The 21,071-nt window shown below is 59.5% G+C and overlaps 1 protein-coding gene across 2 annotated transcripts in view; it reads left to right on the forward strand.

The window, feature by feature from the left end:
• The window catches only part of MEGF8 (multiple EGF like domains 8), a 42,104-nt gene that overhangs the window by 5,087 nt on the left and 15,946 nt on the right, over window positions 1-21,071 (forward strand). For both annotated transcript variants that reach the window (XM_037160000.2, XM_037160001.2), the window contains exons 2-29: window positions 2,263-2,426; window positions 2,671-2,877; window positions 3,736-3,916; window positions 3,997-4,085; window positions 4,863-5,278; window positions 5,653-5,798; window positions 5,921-6,043; window positions 8,057-8,211; window positions 8,514-8,633; window positions 9,001-9,145; window positions 9,232-9,395; window positions 11,263-11,463; window positions 11,829-12,029; window positions 12,428-12,664; window positions 13,394-13,512; window positions 13,597-13,728; window positions 13,829-13,942; window positions 14,371-14,619; window positions 15,117-15,316; window positions 15,655-15,865; window positions 15,957-16,206; window positions 16,711-16,843; window positions 18,210-18,457; window positions 18,543-18,653; window positions 18,807-18,925; window positions 19,263-19,470; window positions 19,981-20,161; window positions 20,736-20,899. In XM_037160000.2, coding sequence (XP_037015895.2) covers window positions 2,263-2,426; window positions 2,671-2,877; window positions 3,736-3,916; window positions 3,997-4,085; window positions 4,863-5,278; window positions 5,653-5,798; window positions 5,921-6,043; window positions 8,057-8,211; window positions 8,514-8,633; window positions 9,001-9,145; window positions 9,232-9,395; window positions 11,263-11,463; window positions 11,829-12,029; window positions 12,428-12,664; window positions 13,394-13,512; window positions 13,597-13,728; window positions 13,829-13,942; window positions 14,371-14,619; window positions 15,117-15,316; window positions 15,655-15,865; window positions 15,957-16,206; window positions 16,711-16,843; window positions 18,210-18,457; window positions 18,543-18,653; window positions 18,807-18,925; window positions 19,263-19,470; window positions 19,981-20,161; window positions 20,736-20,899 — 4,988 coding nt within the window. The remainder of the gene's footprint in view (window positions 1-2,262; window positions 2,427-2,670; window positions 2,878-3,735; window positions 3,917-3,996; window positions 4,086-4,862; window positions 5,279-5,652; window positions 5,799-5,920; window positions 6,044-8,056; window positions 8,212-8,513; window positions 8,634-9,000; window positions 9,146-9,231; window positions 9,396-11,262; window positions 11,464-11,828; window positions 12,030-12,427; window positions 12,665-13,393; window positions 13,513-13,596; window positions 13,729-13,828; window positions 13,943-14,370; window positions 14,620-15,116; window positions 15,317-15,654; window positions 15,866-15,956; window positions 16,207-16,710; window positions 16,844-18,209; window positions 18,458-18,542; window positions 18,654-18,806; window positions 18,926-19,262; window positions 19,471-19,980; window positions 20,162-20,735; window positions 20,900-21,071) is intronic.

Below are 21,071 nucleotides of genomic sequence, written 5' to 3' on the forward strand. Positions count from 1 at the left end.
TTGTACGATGTTCACACTCTGTTGTACCTCGTCCTCATCTTCATGAAAAGAGGCTTTTGCTTTTGAAAAGCAGGGGTTTTGTGGTTGGATCTCTGTTCAGGATGGCATGGGCGTTGGGCCCATGTTGAGTTAGGAGAAAGGAGACCTTGAACTTAGGGAGGAACTTGGGGAAAGCAGATGGTGGGCCTGTCTTTGGCTGGCACTTAACAAAGATATACTTGTCTTAGGCTTTACAGTCTGTTTGAGGCTGGTAAGGCTGGCAGTTCTTGTCTGGTCTGGCTGAATGGTTCTTCTGCGTTCTCCAGACCAAGGCTGGGGTCTGCTGTGCTGTTCTCCAGGGCTCTGGTCGGAGCCTCAGGGAGAGCTGCCAACTTCAGCCTTTTGGCTTTTGTGGGTTTCCTCTTTCCTTCCTCTGGAATTTCCTGAGCCCTTGCTCAGTGCTGGGCTCTGTGCTGGGCAATGTTGAGGAGGGACCCCAGATGAGTTAGTCCCAGGCCCTTCCCTGTGAGCCTTCTGGACACAGGTGGTCCCAGAAGAATGGGAGGTGAGAACCCCCGAGAGGGGCACCTAACCCAGCCAGGGGATATCAGGGAAAGCTCTCTGGAGGAGATGGGGAAGCTTGCTGGCAGGAAGGGAGAATGTGCTCCAGGCAGAGGGAGAAGCATGTGCAAAGGCCCAGCTGCTGACAGAGCTACGAGCAGTGGGGTGATGTGAGACCGGGTAGAGAGCTAGACTTTCTCCTGGGAATGGTGGGAGCCATGAGGGCTTGTGAGCAGGGGAGGGCCCAGGCCAGATGTCAAGTTGGGAGGATCGCTCTGGATCCATGTCGGGGCAGGATGGAGGCTGGGAGGCCAGGAAGCAGGTGTTGGTCAGTGGTCCTGGTGCAAGGGCACGGCTTGGGCTGGTGCCCTAGAGCCACCATACGAGAGCTCCGCAGCAGCCTAGTGGATGCAAAGACTCATCCCCGTTCTGCATGAAGGGAACTGAGGCTCAGAGAGCCCATGACAGTGGCCTAAGATCCCACAGTGAGCGAGTGAAACGGCTGGTCCAGGGTCTTCCAGCAGGTCAGGAGCAGAGGTGCAACTCAGGTCTGGTTTCACTGGCCCAGAAGACTTCCTTGAGCCCTTTGTGTGAGATATGGGATGAGGGGACCTTCTGGAACCAGGACCTGGCAGAGAGCAAGAATAGTGACAGTGCTAGGAATAGTGGCACTTAGGAAGTGCCAGGCCCCATTAAGTGCTTTATGCGCATTATCACCTCTCACTCAGGCGCGCTCATGTGTCAGCTGGGGCTGTGGGCATCTGCACCCTCACTCACCTGGGCTGGACATCCCAGAAGGCTCCTGCTCAGGGCTGGCAGGTGATGCCGACTGTCAGCCGGGACGCCCACCTGTGGCCCCTTCATGTGGCTTTGGCTTTTCACAGTGTGACAGCTGTGTTCTGAGAAGGGGAACTCTACGTGGCCCGGGGAAAAGCTGCAAAGCTTCCTCTGATCTAGCCTCAGAAGTCCCAGAATGCCTCTTCGGCTGCTGTACATTGGTCAAGCTAGTCTCTGAGGCTTTTCCCAGGTACAAGGGACACGGCATTAGCCCTCACCAATCAATGGGAGGAGTGGCCAAGAAGTGGGAATCTACCGCAGTGCCGTTATATCTTCACTTACGAAGAAGAAACAGATCAGAGAGGTTAGGCAACTTGCTCTAGGTTACATAGCTAGTGGCTAGTAAGCGGCAGAGCTAAGATCTGAGCCTGTGCAGTCTGGCTGCAGAGTCTGAGCCCTCGGGTACCACAATAACCAGAGGTGAGACCCCGGGCGGGGCAGACGGGAGCTGCGGTGCTTTCAAGTTTGGCTTTCCTCCAGGGAGAAGACAGGCCCTTTTCCATCTGGGAGTATGCTTCTCTGCCTGGGCCTGGGCCCTAACCCCAGGCCCGAGTGTGTCTGAGGCTCAAGAGTGAATGGAACAGCTCTATCTGATCCCTGGGATGGGCTTCCTCTCTCACTATGTCCATTTTCCCATCTGAACCATGGCCGGTGTTCAGCCTGATATCAGGAGCCCTTTTCAGGGCAGACACTCTAATTCCTTGCCTGAGCCCTGACCTCCCTGGGCTGTGAGACCAGAAGCCCCTCCGAGGCAGGGCGCAGACCCATTCACCTTCGGGCCTCCTCGTTATGCAGAGCAGGCTTTGGTGTTTGTGGGTGGTCCGCGTGGAGGAGTGAGGAGAGGGGTCCACACGGGAGCCTGGCCGCTCTGTTTTCACCACCCAGCACCAAGCCCCCAGCACCGGATCCTCCTGGACTTCCTATTCCTTGACACGGAGTGCACGTACGACTACCTGTTCGTGTATGACGGCGACTCCCCCCGAGGGCCCCTGCTTGCCAGTCTGAGTGGGAGCACCCGGCCCCCACCCATTGAGGCTTCCTCGGGCAAGGTCGGTGGGGCTGGGCTGTGGACTGTGGCTGGAGGATCTCAGTGCAGTGTGGGGCAAAAGGGGGTAGATGCACCCAGGGAGGGAGAGAGAGACAGCAGGAGGGACCTGGCATCAGGCAGGACACAGGGACAGAGAAAGGTGGAGAAAGACAAAGAAAGGCGGTGGGGACATCCAGGGTGGGGGTGGGACAGGAGCGGACCACCTCCCAATCAGGTCCCGGAACCCTGCCCACCTGTGCCCACAGATGCTGCTGCACCTCTTCAGCGATGCCAACTACAACCTGCTGGGCTTCAATGCCTCCTTCCGCTTCTCCCTGTGCCCGGGGGGCTGCCGCGGCCGTGGGCAGTGCCGGCCCCCTGGGGTGTGTGCCTGTGAGCCGGGCTGGGGGGGCCCTGACTGTGGCCTGCAGGAGTGCTCAGCCTACTGTGGCAGCCATGGCACCTGCGCCTCGGTGAGCCCGCCCCCAACTGCGTCCCCCTGGGGTCCCGACCTGTGTCCACACTTGCTGCTCCCATCTTCTGGATCTGACTCTGCCCTTGTCTGACTCCGCCTGACACCCCACCCTCTGCCATGGCACTGACCCCCCACCAGCGCCCCTGCTCTCATCCACAGTCCTGCCCTCGCATTCCAGGTGCCGCCCCACCTGTGACTGCAGCCCCACCCCACCTCTGCCTGGGGCCCCTCCCCTGCCTGAGTCCACTGCTGTTCTCGTCCACAAGGCACCGCTCACCTGTGAACCCACACTGCTTCCTCTCGCCAGTCCTGACTCCACCCACCCACTCAGCCACTCCGTCTGGCCTTGGGCCCTGAGCCATGACTTTGACTTTGACTGCCACTGTCTTTGGCCCTAAGGCATGCGTGTGGGTCTTTGGGACTGCATCACACCTAGCGCCCTCCCTGCCCTGACCTCCCCAGACCCGAGCTCTCCCAGCTCAGGCCGACACGGGCCTCCCCATCGTGGGCCTCACCATCTTTGCCCATCTGTTTTCTGTCTATCCTCATTTTTCTCTCTGGGCCTTTTTCTTTTTTTTTCTTGGTCTGTCTTCTTGCCTCTACCACCTCTCTGCCTCCCCTGGTTGTGTTTCTGTGTCGCTTTCTTCCTCTGTCTATTGGTTTGTTTCCTTCCTATTTCCATCTCTCTTTTTGCCTCTCTGTCACCATTTATTTATTTATTTATTTATTTATTTTCCCCATTCATCTCTCTCCCCTCCCTTTCCGCCCTGTGTGTCTCACTCTGGCTCTGTCTCTCTTCCCCATCTCCCTGTCTCTTTCTCTGGCTCCGTCCCCTGCCTGTGTCCCTTCCCCCCAGCCCCTAGGACCGTGCCGATGTGAGTCTGGCTTCTTGGGACGTGCATGTGACCTGCACCTGCGGGAGAACCAGGGGGCCGGCTGGTGGCACAACGTGAGTGCCGGGGACCCTGCCTTCTCCGCCCGCGTTGGGGCCGCCGGTGCCTTCCTGGCCCCACCAGGACTGCTGGCCGTTTTCGGGGGTGAGTAGATGGGGTGTCCGCCTGCAGCCCCGAGGCCTGGCAGCCTGTGGCCAGGGCTGGAGACCACCCGCCTTCCACAGGCCAGGACCTCAACAGTGCCTTGGGTGACCTCGTGCTGTATAACTTCTCTGCCAACGCCTGGGAGCGCTGGGACCTGAGTCCTGCCCCGGTATGGACCCCGCCTCTGCCCTGCCTGGAGGCACCTGCCCACTTTGTCAGTCCCAGCAAGGGCCCCTCAGAGCCACCCCTTTACCCCGTAGTCGCCCCAGCCTGCAACTTGAGAGAGGAACAGTACCCTTTCATTTCTGCTGTCTCAGGTTTCCTTTTCTTTTTAAAAAGATTTATTTATTTACTTTTAGAGAGAGGGGAAGGGAGGAAGAAAGAGAGGGAGAGAAACATCAGTGTGTGGTTGCCTCTCACACGCCCCCTACTGGGGACCTGGCCCACAACCCAGGCATGTGCCCTGACTGGGAATGGAACTGGTGACCCTCTGGTTTGCAGGTTGGTGCTCAATCCACTGAACCACACCAGCCAGGGCTCAGATTTCCTTTTGTCTTCCTTCATATGCCTTTCTGCAACTTATCTTTCTGTGTGTCTCTTGCCTGTCCCTCGGTCCATCTCCCTGTTTTCATCTCTGACTCTGGGATCCCCGTGTCTCCTCGTGTCTGGATTGTGTCTCTGTTTCTGTCATTTCTCCTACTTCCGTCTCCCTGATACCACCTTCCTTACTCTGTTTCTCCGTCTCCTCTTACGCGTGTCCGTCTTTCTGGGTCTGTCTCTCTTCTCTCCGTGCGTATCTGTCTTTGTCTCACCTTCTGTCTGCCTGTCTTCCTTTCTGTGTTTCTGTCTTTCTCTGTCTCTGAGTCTGCGTCTGGCCCTCCCTGTCATTCTCTGTGTCACCGTCTGTTTTCCTCTCCATCTCTGTCTCCTGGTCTCTTCCTCACAGGCTGCCCGTCACTCTCACGTGGCCGTGGCCTGGGCCGGCTCCCTGGTGCTGATGGGTGGCGAGCTGGCCGACGGCTCCCTCACTAGCGACGTGTGGGCCTTTAGCCCGCTGGGCGGGGGCCACTGGGAGCAACTGGCACCGCCGGCTTCTAGCTCCTCGGGGCCCCCAGGCCTGGCAGGTCACGCGGCTGCCTTAGTGGACGACATCTGGCTTTACGTGTCTGGGGGCCGCACCCGGCACGGCCTCTTCTCCTCCGGCCTCTTCCGTTTCCGCCTCGGCCGCACCGGTGGGGGCTGGTGGGAGCAGGTGACTCCAGCGGGCGGGCGGCCCCCTGCCGCCGCCGGCCACTCCATGGTGTTCCACGCCCCATCCCGAGCTCTGCTGGTCCACGGTGGACACCGGCCCTCCACTGCCCGGTGAGCGGCCTGCCTGCCCCACAGCCTCTGCTCTGCACCATTCGTGGTCTTCGCCCGCTGGCGGGCCCCTTCCCTCATTCAGTCGCGCTCTCGTTCCGTCTCGCACCTGGTCTCCCCCTCGATTTCCTGGTCCCTTGCTGCCCCCCCCCCCACTTCCACCGTCTGTCCATTGCACCAGCCCCTGCTTGGTGTCCAGCCCTAGCTGGGTTATGCAGGGTACCCAGGTAGGAGCCCACCCTGGGTCCTGCCACAGGAGCTTCTAGTTCTGAGGGGACATAAGCCCTGTCCCAGCCGGTCTCAGCCCCGAGTGAGCACACAGCTCTTAACAGCCAGAGGCCTCCCTGCCCTGAGCCATTGCTCTGCCTCCTCCGTAGGTTCTCCGTGCGGGTGAACTCCACGGAGCTGTTCCATGTGGATCGGCGCGTGTGGACCACCCTGAAGGCCCGGGATGGGCTCCAGGGCCCGCGGGAGCGGGCCTTCCACACGGCCAGTGTCCTGGGCAACTACATGGTGGTCTATGGTGAGGAGGCTCCCTGCCTGCCTGCCGGCCAGGGGTCCATCCAACCCTGAGCTGAGGCTCCTTGCGTGGGCGGCCCCACCTCCCCCAGCCTTGCTAGCTGTGCCCCTTTCTTCCTTTCCCAGGGGGCAATGTGCACACCCATTACCAGGAGGAGAAGTGCTATGAAGACGGCATCTTCTTCTACCACCTGGGCTGCCACCAGTGGGTGTCGGGGGCTGAGCTTGCGCCTCCAGGAACCCCTGAGGGTGAGTGGCCCCTCTGACTGCCTGCGGGGCTCCTGATGGTCATACTCCCCCCCAGCAGTGAATCTGGAGGCACCTTAGTCCTCGTCAGGGTGAGCCAGCCCTCCTGTTGGAGCTATCTCGGGAGGCGAGCCCATGCTGCACCCAGGACTAGGGCATCGTTGCCATGGAGATGGGAGGTAGTTACAGCAGCATCAGATCTAGGCTCCAGTTCAGGTTCGCCAGTTTCTAGCTGCCCAGGGGAAATGCCCACGAAGAGATGACTTTTTCGAAGTCACACCGTGTGGGCAAGTGGCAAAACCAGGATTGCTGGCTCCAAAGAACTCTCTGTGCAAAAGCCGTCATCTAATTTCGGTGCCTCGACTTCCCCATCTGTAAAATGGGGATGATGGTAACACTTAAGCCACTGGGCTGTTGTGAGAATAAACTGAGATCATGCTTGAAGACTGAGGACAGCCTGGTGAAGGGCTCCACGCGGCGTCTTTCTGACAGCAACGACAGCCCCACCGGCCCCGGGCGTGGAGAACCTTTCCAGCTCCTTAGGTCAGAGGCTGCTTTAGGAATCAGAAGAAAGCCACAGGCCCCCTCTCAGGAAAACATTTGTATGCACAAAGCGGACACACCGTTCAGGGGACTAGGACTTCCCAGAGGCCTCTCTGTTCTCACCAGCCCATCAGGAATAAAGCCTGGGCCTGACCTTTGAACTCTCCAGTCCAGGACTCCTCTGCCTGTCCCTGTCCCTGTCCCTCCTTTGGGACCCTCTGGACTGGGCAGGCGAGAGTATGAGGTTCCTGGAGGCCTCTTCCTCCTCTGTGGCCTGTGATTCCCTGGGCCGAGTCCCATGTGCTTACGGAGCATTCAGGTTCAGTGAGAGGGTGGGGGAGTCGCCAATCACTGGCCACCTTCCTATTGGTCAGGACTCTTGTTTTTTGTTTTATTCATTCATTTGTAGAGAGAGGGCAAGGGAGGGAGGACGAGCAGGAGAGAAATAGTCATGCGTGAGATACATCAGTCATTTGCCTCTCGAGTGCCCCCAGCTGGGGACCTGGCCCACAGACTAGGCTTGGGTCCCGACAGGGAATTGAACCTGTAACCTTTTGGTTCGCAGGCTGGTGCTCAATCCCCTGAGCCACACTAGCCGGGGCAGGACTCTTGGTTTTAAGTGGTAGAAATCCAGCCCAACTAGCTTAAGCAAAAGGGAGAATTTCTTGGCTAATTTGAGTGAGTTCCGGCTGGGCTGGATCCAGGTGCTCACAGGACGGTGTTAGCCATATCGCTCTCCAGTTCTTGGCTGGGTTTACTTCAGTCTCTGTCAGGCTTGCCTTTTGTAGGTGGTCGCCAGAGGTTCTGGGGTGATATTCCACCCTTTCAAATGCCCAGAGGGAAGAGCATGTTCTTCTTTCCCAAGGACTGTAGGACTTGAGTTACATCCCTGAACTAGTCACTGACACTGATAGGCCTGGGCTAAAGCCCTGCTTCTGCCAGAGGTAGGGTTGGCGTGGCTTGCGCCTTGTGGCCTGGGAGAGGGAGAAAGTGGTTTTCTAGGGGAAAATCAGAGGCTGTCACCAGAAGGGAGGCTAATGCCAGGCAGACAAAAACAGGTGAGAGCCAGGCAGCTCCCCAAGGGCAGGGTGACGGTTCCATTCATAGAGGAGGGGACCCAGACTCAGAGATGTTGGGTCTCTTGCCCAGCGCTACACAGCTGGTTAGTAGTCGACCCATGATTTGAACCCCAGTAAATGTTAAACCCAGGATTTAAACCCAAGTTTTTCTGAACCAAAGATCATGGTCTGAATGGTAGCTTGGCTGGGGCTGTGGGATTCCCAGGAGAGAAAGGACTGGAGCCGGTGCAGGGCCAGGCTGGCCCGGGGGCTTCCGTGGGCAGGAGGGTTTAAGCAGGATCCAGGAGTCTGGGCTGAGGCTTGGGAGAGCCAGAGGTGGTAGTCTCAGCAGGGGAGCCATGAAGGTGGTAGGGAGTTTGGGGGCCCCGTGCCCTAGGGGTCTGTATTCTTCTAGGCCGAGCAGTGCCTCCGAGTGGTCGGTACTCACATGTGGCAGCTGTGCTCGGTGGCAGCGTCCTGTTGGTGGCTGGTGGGTACAGTGGCCGGCCCCGTGGGGACCTGATGGCCTACAAGGTTCCTCCCTTTGTGTTCCAGACGCGTGCTCTAGATGTGAGTATTGAGGTGATGGGGAGAGGGTGGTGTGGTTCCCACAGATGAGGGAGCAAGTTGGGGTTCTCGGGGAGTCCTCAGGGCCATGAGAGGAGAGACGTTGGTTCCCAGGTTCAGGGGAGGAGGAATGGAGGTCCCTGGGGTGGAGGGCAAAGGAGCAGTGTGGTCCCTGGCACTGGAAGAGGATTAGATGGGGTCCTTGGGGAGCACTCGGGGTTCCCTAGGATGATCAGTGTGAGTGGGAATGTGGGAAGCAGGCTCCTGTGTGAGGAGCCCCCGTGTCCGCCCCCATCTCTCTGCAGTACCACTTGGACTACTGTTCCATGTACACGGACCACAGTGTTTGCTCTCGAGACCCTGAATGCAGTTGGTGTCAGGGGGCCTGCCAAGCCGCACTGCCTCCTGGTACCCCCTCGGGGGCTGTGAGTGACTGTCCTGGCCCTGCCCCCTAGCACAGAGACCAGCCCTCAGTGTCTCCCTCTGCTGAAACCAAGTGGAGAAGGATTTCCCTGCACACCGGGGAGACTTGTTTTCACATCCAAGATCAGCATCCCTGATTCCTGACTGCTGACCCCTTGAACTTTGACCCTCTCCCAGACCCTTTTCAACTCATCTGTACCCACATCCCCGGGCCCTGCCTTTTGACCTTTTCCTCATTCAAATTGGCTTTCAATGCTCTTCTCCAATTTCCTGACCCCTTCTACCCCTAATTTCCTGAATTCGCAGCCCTTTCCAGATCCCTTAAGCCCCAGTGCACACACTGACCCCTGTTCCCTTCCTTCCCTGCAGTGTCCAGCTGCCAGCTGCCTGGGCCTGGGGCGTCTCCTGGGCGACTGTCAGGCCTGCCTGGCCTTCAGCAGCCTGGCAGCTCCTCCCCGGGGGCCCGGTGCCCTGGGCTGGTGCGTGCACAATGAGAGCTGCCTCCCTCTGCCCGGTGAGTGACCAGCGCGGCAGTGTGGGCGGGGACGAGACGGCGCTGCACCCCACACTGACCCCACCTCCACCCTCCTGTCCTCACAGAGCAGTCCCGCTGCCGAGGAGAGCAGATCTCGGGCACCGTGGGCTGGTGGGGGCCCACACCTGTCTTCGTCACTTCCCTGGAGGCCTGCGTCACCCAGAGCTTCCTGCCTGGCCTGCACCTGCTCACCTTCCAGCAGCCGCCCAATGCCTCCCAGCCCGACAAGGTGGGGAGCTGGGGGCGGGGCCCAATGCGAGTGTTGAAGGGCTGGTCCTCGGGTTGTAGTTTTCCAAATGGATCTTTTTCACTCTCATGTTTACTCTGTAGGTCTTTACATTCAAGGGTCTGATTTTCCTTATTGAGTTAAAAACATTTTGAAAAGTCACGTAAAACACACATAACATAACATTTACCATTAGTGACATTTAGAACTCACGTTATTGTGCAGCTGTCATCACTATCTGAGGCAGGGCGTCAAACTCATTTTCACAGGGGCCACATCAGCCTCGCGGTTGCCTTCAAAGGGCCCAATGTAATTTTAGGACTGTGTAAATGTAACTACTCCTTAATAGTTAAGCCAGAGCTCGGTGCTGCCGCCGGATGAAACACGGTGGGGGGCCTGCGGGCCTGGTGTGTGCCACCTGTGATCTAGGGTCAGCACATTCTTGTCACCTCAGAAGTTACCATGAAGTAGTCCCTCCAGTCCCCCCTCTCCTGGCATCTGGCCACCCCTCATCTGCTTTCTGTCTCTGGATTTGCCAGCTGTAGACGTATCATATAAAGGGAATCATACAATATGGCTGGCTTCTTTCACTGAGCATGATGGTTCTGAGGCTCATTCGTGTGTTGCGTGTATCAAAACGCCGTTCCTTTTCATGGCTGAGTAATCTTCCGTTGCCTGGCCATGCCATACCCATTCGTCAGCAGATAAGCAAGTGGGTTGTTTCCACGGTTTTGCTGGTGTGAATAGTGCTGCTGTGAACATCACGCATGTCTCTCCCGTCGACCCACTCCCCACCTCCGCAGTGTGGGCAGGTGGCGCCCACACCCCCAACTCAAGGCCACCCTACTTCCCCCCGAGACCTGTTCAGATTTCTTTTATCTCCTCCCAGAGTCTACTTATTCCAATACAAGTAAAAGTGACTTTCAATCATGTTTCTTTCTTGTAAAAAAAGTGGTTTAGCACCCACACTATATTACTACTTCCTTTTCGTCTTAACACCCCGGCAGTCTTCCCACCAGAGAACTGAGGAAATGTCTCCCTCGATGAGCACCGGGCCATTCCATTCATTTGCAATTACAGAAACACATACGAGCAATAGATCACGTCATATGTCCATGACTTTGAATGGTGTATCTGGGATCTCCTTTAAAAAAGAACCTTACGTAGTTGGTTGCTGTATAACGGAGGATATGGTGCGTAGGGTGTGGTCCCGGGCTCTGAGCACCCGGGCTTCTGTCCCCGAGGGGTGGGGGTGCGACACCCTCGGCACATGGGTGCGTTTGCTAACCCGGAGGTTTCCCAAACCCCGTAGTGAAGTGATACTGTTTCATTTTTTGGTCGGGACTCCTGAGGGCCCAGGTGGAAAGGTGGGCCGTTTGGGAAGAGGATCTTGATGTTTCATGAGGGGTGGCGATGAGCCGGGCCCAGACCCTGTCCTTTGCTTTCTGACTTGGTGCCCTGACTCTTCTCCCAGAGTGGCCCCGGGTGAACAGCCTCCCCTCCCCTGGCCTCAGGCTTTCTTTTTTTTTTTCTTTTCCTAAAGATTTTATTTATTTATTTTTAGAGAGAGGGGAGGGGAGGGAGAAAGAGAGGGAGAGAAACCTCAGTGTGTGGTTGCCCCTCACGCAGCCCCCCACTAGGGACCTGGCCCACAACCCAGGCATGTGCCCTGACCGGGAATCGAAGTGGCAACCCTTTGGTTTGCAGCCCACACTCAACCCACTGAGCCACACCAGCCAGGGCGTCTTTCATTCCGGGAAATAGGAAGGAGGTGGAGCTGCCTGGTTGTTTCTGGCTCTGCTGTGGCCTGAGGGGTGCGGACCACAGGCCACGCGGAGCTCTCACGCACACCCGTCCCCGGCCGGCACAGGTCCTGATCGTCCGCAGCACAACCATCACCCTGACACCCAGCCCAGAGACCGACGTGTCCCTGGTCTACCGTGGCTTCATCCACCCGCTGCTTCCGGGAGGGCCTGGCGGGCCAGGGGCCGAGGACGTGGCCGTGTGGGCCCGGGCCCAGCGCCTACGCGTCCTGGCCCAGATGGCCCGTGGCCCCGACACAGAGAACATGGTGAGGGAGCCTGGGGCACTCAGAGGGCGGTTCACGGCCAGTCCAGGGGGCGGGGGTGTGTGGTGCAGGGGGACGGGGAGGAACCAGAGCTGGGAGATGTGTCCTCAGTGGAGGGAGAGCCCTGGCGTGTTCCGTGGACACACTTTGGCGGGGGAGGTCTGTCTGAGCAAGTCAGATTCCCCTGAGGAGGAGGAGGGTCACTGGTGGCTTTGGGGACACTTGGAGGTTCTCAGAGACCAGGGAGCCGTGCCCCTCTTTTTCCCAGGAGGAGGAGGCTGCTAGGTGGGTCTGAAGTGCTCAGAGGTTTCTGGGGCTGGGGGCTGTGGCCGGTCCTGAGGCCCCTGTCTGTCCTCACCCCACCCTAGGAGGAGGTGGGGCGCTGGGTGGCTCAGCAGGAGAAAGAGACGAGGCGGCTGCAGCGCCCGGGGGCCGCCCGCCTCTTCCCGCTGCCTGGCCGGAGCCATAAGTATGCGGTGGAGGTGCGGGGCCAGCTCAACGGCTCGGCAGGCCCTGGGCACAGCGAGCTCACGCTGCTGTGGGACCGGACCGGCGTGCCTGGGGGCAGTGTGAGTACTCGGCCCCGGGCCCCAGGGGCCCTGGGCTTTCCGAACCCCTGGCAACGAACCTGGGCTTTTGAACTCGGGACTAGCCCTTGCACCCTCCACACCCCAGGGTCTGACCCTCAGACTCTGACCTGCTACTCCAACCCCTGCCCTGCCCTGACCCCACTGTCTCTGACTTCTGCCCTTCATACTTTGACCTCTGATCTTTAGATTGTTTCAAACTCTGGTCCCGTTTTTGTCTGCTGATGGCCTAAATCCTGACCTTGTGTGTGCCTGTGTGCCTGAGTTCTCAACCTTGTCTCTAAACACTGAAGCCTTTGGCTCCAAACTCTGACCCAAACCTCTACCCCTGACCCCCAAGCTGGGGCACAGACCCCTGACCTCCCGTGCCCCTCCCTCAGGAGATCTCCTTCTTCTTCCTGGAACCCTACCGCTCAGCGGCCTGCGCCTCCTACTCCTCTTGCCTGGGCTGCCTGGCCGACCAGGGCTGTGGCTGGTGCCTGACCAGCGCCACCTGCCACCTGCGCCAGAGTGGGGCCCACTGCGGGGACAGTGGGGCCAACGGGTCCCTGCTGGTGCTGGTGCCTGCCCTCTGCCCCCTCTGTGAGGAGCATCGCGACTGCCACGCCTGCACCCAGGTGCCTGCCAGGCCCCAGAGGGGCGCTTTCAAGTTGGAGGCAGCCAAAGCATCCGGGGGTGTGGGAGGGGCCCCATGGGCGGCTGCAGGGGGAGAGAGCTGGAGCCGTCATCTTCGATCTGCAGGCAAGAGCTCAGTGGGGAGCACAGGGGAGGGCTGGCACTTGGGACTCTCCCTGTCATGGGGGCCGGAAAACCCAACCTGAAGCCTCTTCACCAGAGGAGCATTCGTGGGCTCAGGCTGCAGGGCCCCAGAGCAGGTGTTCAGGCCTGAGATGCCCGGCAGTTCACACTGTGCTCTCCTGGAGGGTCAACGCCTGCGGGTGGCGAGGGAGCCACAGGCTCCAGACTTTCGTTCCCCACTCAGCCAAGTGGAGAGAAAGCACCTTGCTGTCCCCCCCACCCCACTCACCCTCCACGTCAACAGACGTTCCAGGAGAGCATTTTACTCGCTCTGGTTGGGTCTCATGCGAGCTCTAGGACCAGTCAAGGAGGCCGGGATTGAACCAACCCCACCTTGACCTTACAGAGGGGCGCTAGTGCCCAAAAGGGAGCAGGTGCTGGGCAGGCAGACGCCATGGATGTTGTTGGCTGAAAGGGAGTCTTGAGAGGCAGGCGGTTGGGGAGGGAGGGGGCTCAGAGGGGTGGTCTCGGGGGTGGAGCAGGTGTGGGAGGCAGGACACTGGGAGCCCAAGGGACAGGGCTAAGCTGGGGTCTTCTGTGACCCCCAGGACCCCTTCTGTGAGTGGCATCAGAGCACCAACCGCAAAGGGGATGCGGCGTGTAGCCGGCGGGGCCGCGGTCGTGGTGCCCTGAAGAGCCTGGAGGAGTGTCCCCCGCTCTGCAGCGAGTGAGCCCCTCTGGCCCCGGGAGCAGGCGTGGGGGGTGTACAGACCAGCCGTGGCGTGACCCCGACCCTACTCCTCACCCCCAGGCGCCTGACCTGTGAGGACTGCCTGGCCAACTCAAGCCAGTGCGCCTGGTGCCAGTCCACCCACACCTGCTTTCTGTTTGCCGCCTACCTGGCCCGGTACCCGTATGGGGGCTGCCGAGGCTGGGACGACAGGTGCGGTCGGGGTGATGGCTGGGTGGCGGGGCTCACAGAGGGGAAGGCGGAGGCAGGCGGGGGGCTGGGCTCGGACACCCCCCTCACTGTCGCTCTGCAGCGTGCACTCAGAGCCACGGTGCCGGAGCTGCGACCGCTTCCTGACCTGCCACGAGTGTCTGCAGAGCCATGAGTGTGGCTGGTGCGGCAACGAGGACAACCCCACGCTGGGGCGGTGAGGCCGGGGAGGAGGGGCAGGGGGAGGGCGGGGTGTGGGGCGGGCGGCTCTCCTCGGCCCCCGGTCTAACAGCTGTGCCGTTTCTCTGCCTTTTCCTGACCGTTGTCTGTTTTCTCCTCTTCCCTTTTCCCTCATTTCTCTCCACTCTTTTCTCTCATCTTTCGTTCTGTGTCTGTATTCTTGACTTTCTGGTTCTGTCTCCTTGTCACTCCCTTTCACTGTATCCCTGTGTCTCCTGTCTGTCAAAATCACTCATGTCTGACTTCTCTTGGTTTCTCGCCACCACTTGTATTTCTTCTCCGGTTTCTCTCCCCATGTTTACTTTTCTCTCTGATTGGCCTCCTCTCTCCCCGTCGCTGTTTCTGTTTCTTGCATCTTTGTCATCTCTTCCCACTCCGCCACTTTCTTCAATCCCCCCCCACCAGGTGCCTCCAGGGGGACTTCTCTGGGCCCCTGGGTGGGGGTAACTGCTCCCTTTGGGTGGGGGAGGGCCTGGGGCTGCCCGTGGCCCTCCCTGCCCGCTGGGCGTATGCCCGCTGTCCTGACGTGGATGAGTGTCGCCTGGGCCTGGCACGGTGCCACGTTCGGGCCACCTGCTTGAACACGCCCCTCAGCTACGAATGTCACTGCCAGCGGGGCTACCAGGGAGATGGTATCACATACTGCAACCGCACGTGAGTGGGACTGGGTTTCCATGGAGACATTGCCCCGGGCTGGGACATGTGGCAATGGAGGGAGGAAGTGATCTGGGTGGGGGAACCCTTCCCATGGACCAGCACCTGCATTGAGCCGCAGGTTCTACCTTGCAGACTAGGTCCTCATTACAGTGATAGGGTCCCCAGCGTAATGCCAGTTACTGTGGAGACGGGTTACCCATAGACTGTGGGCCATAGTCTTCAGAGTTGCCATGGAGATGGAGGAGGACCAAGTTGAAAAGGGGTTTTCATAGAGAACAGATCACTAGTGGTGATATATGGTTACTATAGAGACAGAAGTAACCACGTGCGATGGGGTTACCTTGGAGACAGGGCCACCCATGTAGTCCTGGACCAGTGGGCAGTAGCTTGCAATGGTGTTGCCATGGAGATGATGGAGCAGAGCGGGGTAGAGGGATGCCTTGGGGAGTCTGGGCCTGCCCAGCCCTTCCCCCACCCCTGCCATGGCCCCTCAGGTGCCTGGAGGACTGCGGCCACGGTGTGTGCAGTGGCCCCCCTGACTTCACCTGCGTGTGCGACCTGGGCTGGACGTCTGATCTGCCCCCACCCACGCCTGCTCCGGGACCCCCTGCTCCCCGCTGCTCCCGAGACTGTGGTTGCAACTTCCACAGCCACTGCCGCAAACGAGGGCCTGGCTTCTGTGATGAGTGCCAGGGTGAGCAGCCCTCCTCCCAGACGCCCCTGGACTGGCCTCGAGGGAGCTTCCTTGGGGTTCCAGTTTCCTGTTCTCTGCATGGGCTTCAGTGGCCCCTCACCTGGCCCTGGGTCCCCCTGCCCCATTGCTTGCTCCTGACCCCGGACAGGCTTCAGTGGTACCCACCTCTTTGGCGGGGCCTCAGTCCCCACTCTTGGGCCTTGTTAGTCTCCCAGGTCGGCCCTGGTTACCTTCCTTTGAAGCAGCCAGGTGAGGTCAGGGGTTAGCTGAGCCAGCTGGGCAGGCCCCTTCCCACCCTCGCCCCTGACTCTGCATCCTGCCTGCTGGGGCTTTCACAGACTGGACCTGGGGGGAGCACTGTGAGCGGTGCCGGCCCGGCAGCTTTGGCAATGCCACGGGCTCGGGCGGCTGCCGACCGTGCCAGTGCAATGAGCACGGGGACCCTCGCCTCGGCCACTGTGACAACCTCAGCGGGCTCTGCTTCTGCCAGGACCACACTGAGGGTGCCCACTGCCAGCTCTGCTCCCCTGGCTACTATGGGGACCCCCGGTGAGCCAGGGGCCAGGCAGGTGGGGTAGGGGTCCGGGCGATGTGGGATGAGGCGGGACTGGTCTGACACTGGCTTTCCTCTGTCTCCCAGGGCCGGTGGCTCCTGCTTCCTAGAGTGTGGGGGTCGCACCTTCCTCACCAACGTGTCCTCAGTGGCACTGGGCTCACGCAGGGTTGGCGGGCTGCTGCCTCCAGAGGGTGGGGCAGCAAGAGCCGAGCCAGACCTGTTGTATTGTGTGTGGGTTGTCTCGGCCACCGAGGTGCTGCAGCCCTGTGCTCCGGGGACCCAGTGTCCGCCACTCACCCTCACCTTCTCCCCTGACAGCAGCACCCCATGCACGGTGAGCTCCGAGGGTTCTAGGGTTCAGACAGCACCTCCCTTCCCAGTCTGACTCAGACCCTGCCCCCAACGTTCCCATGTTTTCATCCTTCAAACCCCAAACTCTGTTCCTGCGACCCCAGCCCTTCATTTCTAAGACCACAGACCCTCCCATTTGCCAGATCACCTACTGTTACCCGGACTCCAAGTCTCCAATCCCCAGATCCTCGAACTCCCCTTCCTCAGCCCAGGCATGGCAAACATTTATTCTATGTGTCAGCTCTGACTAACGGCAGTGGCTTCCAGGAGCTGTGTATTGAGAAAGAGGCTCCAGGTGAGAGTACCTGATTGATTAGCCACGTCTGCTGTCAATGCAGGAGGGGGACTGGTGGCCTCTAGACCACAGTTTGACCATCTGCCCAGGAGGTGCAAACAGCCCATGCTCTTGAACTCCTCCTCCCAGACTCTGAGCACCCCTCTTCATCATCCTCAGCGTCCCCTAACCCTCAACTCTGCACTCCTCCAGCTGAGCTACGTGCTGGTCTTTGATGGCTTCCCACGCTTCCTGGACACCGGTGTGGTGCAGTCGGACCGTAGCCTCATTGCTGCCTTCTGCGGCCAGCGGAGGGACAGGCCCCTCACCGTGCAGGCCCTGTCTGGTACGGGGACTGGGGAGATGGGACCTCTGTCCTGGGCTGTGTATCCCTTGCTCCCCTGCAGCTTGCTGACCAAGGTGGGCTTAAGACCCAGCCCAGCCCTGCCACTGACTTGCTAGGCGAGGCAATCCCTTGCCACCTCTGGGTCTCAGTTTCTTCAGCTGAGAGGCAAATAGAATATTAGTGGGCCTCCTCTGGAGAGAAAGGCCAAGAGGGACATGTCTTTGGGATACACAGAGGAGCCGGTGTGAGGGCCTCTGAGTGTCTCCTCAGGCTGGGGTTCTCTACCAGGGCTGATTATGTCCTCAGGGCTTTTGGCTGACTGTCAGGATTGGGGGCACAGCCCCACAACTGGGACTCATCCGCAGGGCTGTGAAACCCAGCTGATGTTGATGACGATGCACTAGAAATAATTTGTTGCCCATAGCAGTTGCTGCTCCAAGGCTGGGGGAGAGAGGCGGGGCTGCAGTTAGCCCCTGCAGAGCCCTCGCAGTGAGCATAGAACCGATTGGGCCCTGGTTCCCTTCCACTCACCAAGTGTTTACTGCCCACCTGCGGTGAGCTGGGCCTGTCTAGATGCTAGGGGTGCAGTACAGGCTCCACCTTCATGGATTCAGCATGTGAGTGTGCGACATTGAACAAAGTGTACTCAGAATAGTGAGGGATAAAAGGAAATGGAAGAGAGAGCCTGGCATATCTGGGTAGTACCTGAGGGCTTCTGTGCAGAGGAGCAGTTTCACTTAAGGCCTCCAGGGGGCAGTGTTGGCAAGGGAGACTCCTCCAGGCGGAAGATCTGCAGGTGGTCAGGCCCTGAGAAGCAGGAGCCAGAGAGCCTGAGAGGGGGAGGTGACGAGGTCAGAAAGCTTGCAAGGCCCCTTTTCTCTCCATATAACTTTATTGAGACTTTTTAACATATCATTAATCCCCACCCTCCCACCCTGGAACTCTTTCTAAGGAAACTGGGTTTTACAGAACAGTAACAAGCCGTGGAAGGTTTGGAGCTTGTGAGTGACAGGATCAGGTTCGCGTTTTTGAAGGATCACATGGGACGCTGTGAAGGGCAGAGTGTGCGGGAGCCAGGAAGACCAGTGGGGGATGGCGCTGGTGGCCAGGCTAGACTACCGAGGAAGTGGCCAGCAGTGAGTGAGCGTGAGAGGTAGTTAGGCTTCAAAACCAGTGGGGAAAAAGAAAAACCCATTGGAATTTGATGGGCTGGGCAAGGGAGAGGGTGTGCAGTGATTAGCAGTGATTATAGATGATCGAGTGCCTTGCTTCCCTGACTAATGACACTGGTTTTTCACAAAACCTGGGGGTGGAGTAGTGTCTGGACTCTGCTCTGCTACCTGCTTCTGCCCCTCTCTCCCAACAGGGCTGCTCGTGCTGCACTGGGAGGCCAATGGCTCCTCGTCCTGGGGCTTCAATGCTTCAGTGGCCTCCGCCCGCTGTGGGTCAGGGGGCCCTGGGAGCTGTCCTGTTCCCCAGGAGTGTGTGCCCCAGGACGGGGCCACCGGTGCTGGACTCTGCCGCTGTCCCCAGGGCTGGGTTGGCCCACACTGCCGCATGGCTGTATGTCCTGAAAACTGCAATGCCCACACCGGGGCAGGGACCTGCAACCAGGTACGGGAGGGACGGGACGCCGTGAGCCAGGTGGGGTGGGGTGGTGCTCAGGCCTCCTGCTGAGCATCCTCCTGCCGTCCCCCAGAGCCTGGGTGTGTGCATCTGTGCCGAGGGCTTCGGGGGCCCCAACTGTGCCACGAAGCTGGACGGTGGGCAGCTGGTCTGGGAGACCCTCATGGACAGCCGCCTTTCAGCTGTGAGTTGTGGCGGGCTAGTGTCTGGAGAGGTGTCCCACAGCCTGGATCCTTGTCCCTCCTCCACTCCTGGGACTACCCCCAGACCCTGTACTCAGCCTGACACTTCGTCGTGACCCTAGCCTGACCCCTGGTGTCCTCACCCCCACCCTTAGGACACTGCTAGCCGTTTCCTGCACCGCCTGGGGCATACCATGGTGGAGGGACCTGATGCCACTTTGTGGATGTTTGGGGGCCTGGGCCTTCCCCAGGGGCTGCTGGGAAACCTGTACAGGTGAGAACTGCCCTGGGGAGGTGGGATACTTGAATGAGAGAAGTTCACCTCAGGGGATGCTGGGTGTCTGTCACCCAAGAGTCCTCTCAGGGGTGCATAAAAAGGACACCTCCAAAGGACACTGTGAAACTTGTCATAGGAGGCTCACCTCAGGGGTGGACACTTATTTAAGTGGGTGGTGCCACCCTGGGGGACGGTAAGGTGACTGTCTTCGGAGGGTCACCCCACAGGATGCTAGGATGCTGGGATACCCACTGAGGAGGGTGTGGGTCACTCGGGTTGCTGGGATACTAGGATGACTGGACAGTGAGGCTGCTTTTTTGCATTTTGGTCCCAGGTACTCAGTGAGTGAGTGGCGGTGGACCCAGATGCTGGCAGGAGCTGAGGACGGGGGCCCAGGCCCCGCACCCCGCTCCTTCCATGCAGCTGCCTATGTGCCCTCTGGCCGTGGTGCCATGTACCTTCTTGGAGGGCTCACGGCTGGGGGCATTGCCCGAGACTTCTGGGTCCTCAACCTGACCACCCTGCAGTGGCGGCAGGAGAAGGTGAGCATCTCTCCCCACCCTCGGGCCCCATAACCGGGCTCTGGCCAGGTGACCAGACCAGGGAGCTCCTACCACTTCGTCCCCAGAGGACATGGCTTACTCCCTGGGCTACAGCGGAAGTCCCAGAATTGAATCTCATTGGCCACCCTGGGTCACACTCTGTTCTGGCCAGGGGGATATGATGCCATGGTCGAACAGGCTGGGATACAGCCTGTAGAGCAGGTAGTCAGCCCTCTGCAGCCAGAGCAAGGGCAGAGGGGCAAGGGCTTCCCAAGGGAACACAGGCTGCTCTTAACTGAAGAAGCGACACTGGGAGGTGGAAATGACCAGAGGTCTACTGCACACCTGCTGGGAGCAGGGCTGGTCGGAGGGCCTGCAGTCTGACCAGCCCCGGGCAGCTCACTGTCCCCTTAGGGGTTTAGGAAGAGTGTGGGGAGTTCTGAGTCTCTTCTACCCTCAAGATGACCCCTGACTTCTGGCCTCCTGTGACCTATGCCCTCTGACCCTCAGACCCCTCAGACTGCGGAACTGCCTGCTGTCGCTGGCCACACCCTCACTGCCCGCCGAGGCCTGTCTCTGCTCCTGGTGGGCGGCTACTCCCCTGAGAATGGCTTCAACCAGCAGCTTTTTGAGTACCAGCTGGCAACTGGCACCTGGATGTCCGGCGCTCAGAGCGGGACGCCCCCCACAGGTGGGGCTAGGGACAGGAGAGCACGGGGCCTTTGACCTCCTGGCCATCCGGGGCTTTGTGTAGGCTCTCTGTCCACTTCCATACTCTGTGGTCACCGCCCACCCCCCAACTTCATATCTTGTTATCTCCTGTCTTCCTGCTGACCCCTACCAAGATTCTCAGGGTACCGTCTCGAGAATGAGAAGTTCAGTGTCTCTATTTAACACCCCTCCCCTTGACTCCACGGTAAGCTGCCCTCTTCCTGCCCAGCATCTCCCTCCCCCAGGGCCTAGGTCTCTGTCCCCCAGGTGTTCTCCTGTCTCTGTGTCTCCTGCATTCTTGGGTCACTCTCCCCAGGATATTCTGGCCACCCCAGTCTCCCTCTCCTCTTTCCCAGACTCTGATGGTTCTCCTTTTAACTCAAGGGAGAGGGAGGGTTGAGAGGGTCTCCTAAGTCTGTGGCCTCAGGGCCTGGGGAGGCGTTGTGGTCATGAGAAGGGGAACTCAGGAAGGCAGCGGGGCGGGGGGGTGCTGTCTGCCTGATCCCCAGGCCTCGGCCAATCTCTGTTCTCACCCTTCCCCCAACCCCGGCCAGGTCTCTATGGTCATTCTGCCGTGTACCACGAGGCCACGGACTCCCTCTACATATTTGGGGGTTTCCGCTTCCACGTGGAGCAGGCGGCTCCGTCCTCTGAGCTTTACTCCCTGCACTGTCCTGACCGCACCTGGAGCCTGCTGGCCCCTTCTCAGGGGCCAAAGGTCAGGAAAGGAGGTCTAGACAGATGGCTGTAAAGGGTGGGAGGGAAGGGGCCTCCCCATCCCAATGATCCAGGCACTAGCTCAGCCCTGGACTCCTACTCCCCCTCCTTCCCAGTCCCGTGAGCTGGGCGGCGGCATCCCATGTCTCCCCATCTGCCATCCCCGGCTCGGA

The sequence above is a fragment of the Artibeus jamaicensis genome, unplaced genomic scaffold, assembly GCF_021234435.1.
Source record: "Artibeus jamaicensis isolate MK-2021 breed Jamaican fruit bat unplaced genomic scaffold, CSHL_Jam_final scaffold_36, whole genome shotgun sequence".
Taxonomy (NCBI): Eukaryota; Metazoa; Chordata; class Mammalia; order Chiroptera; family Phyllostomidae; genus Artibeus; species Artibeus jamaicensis.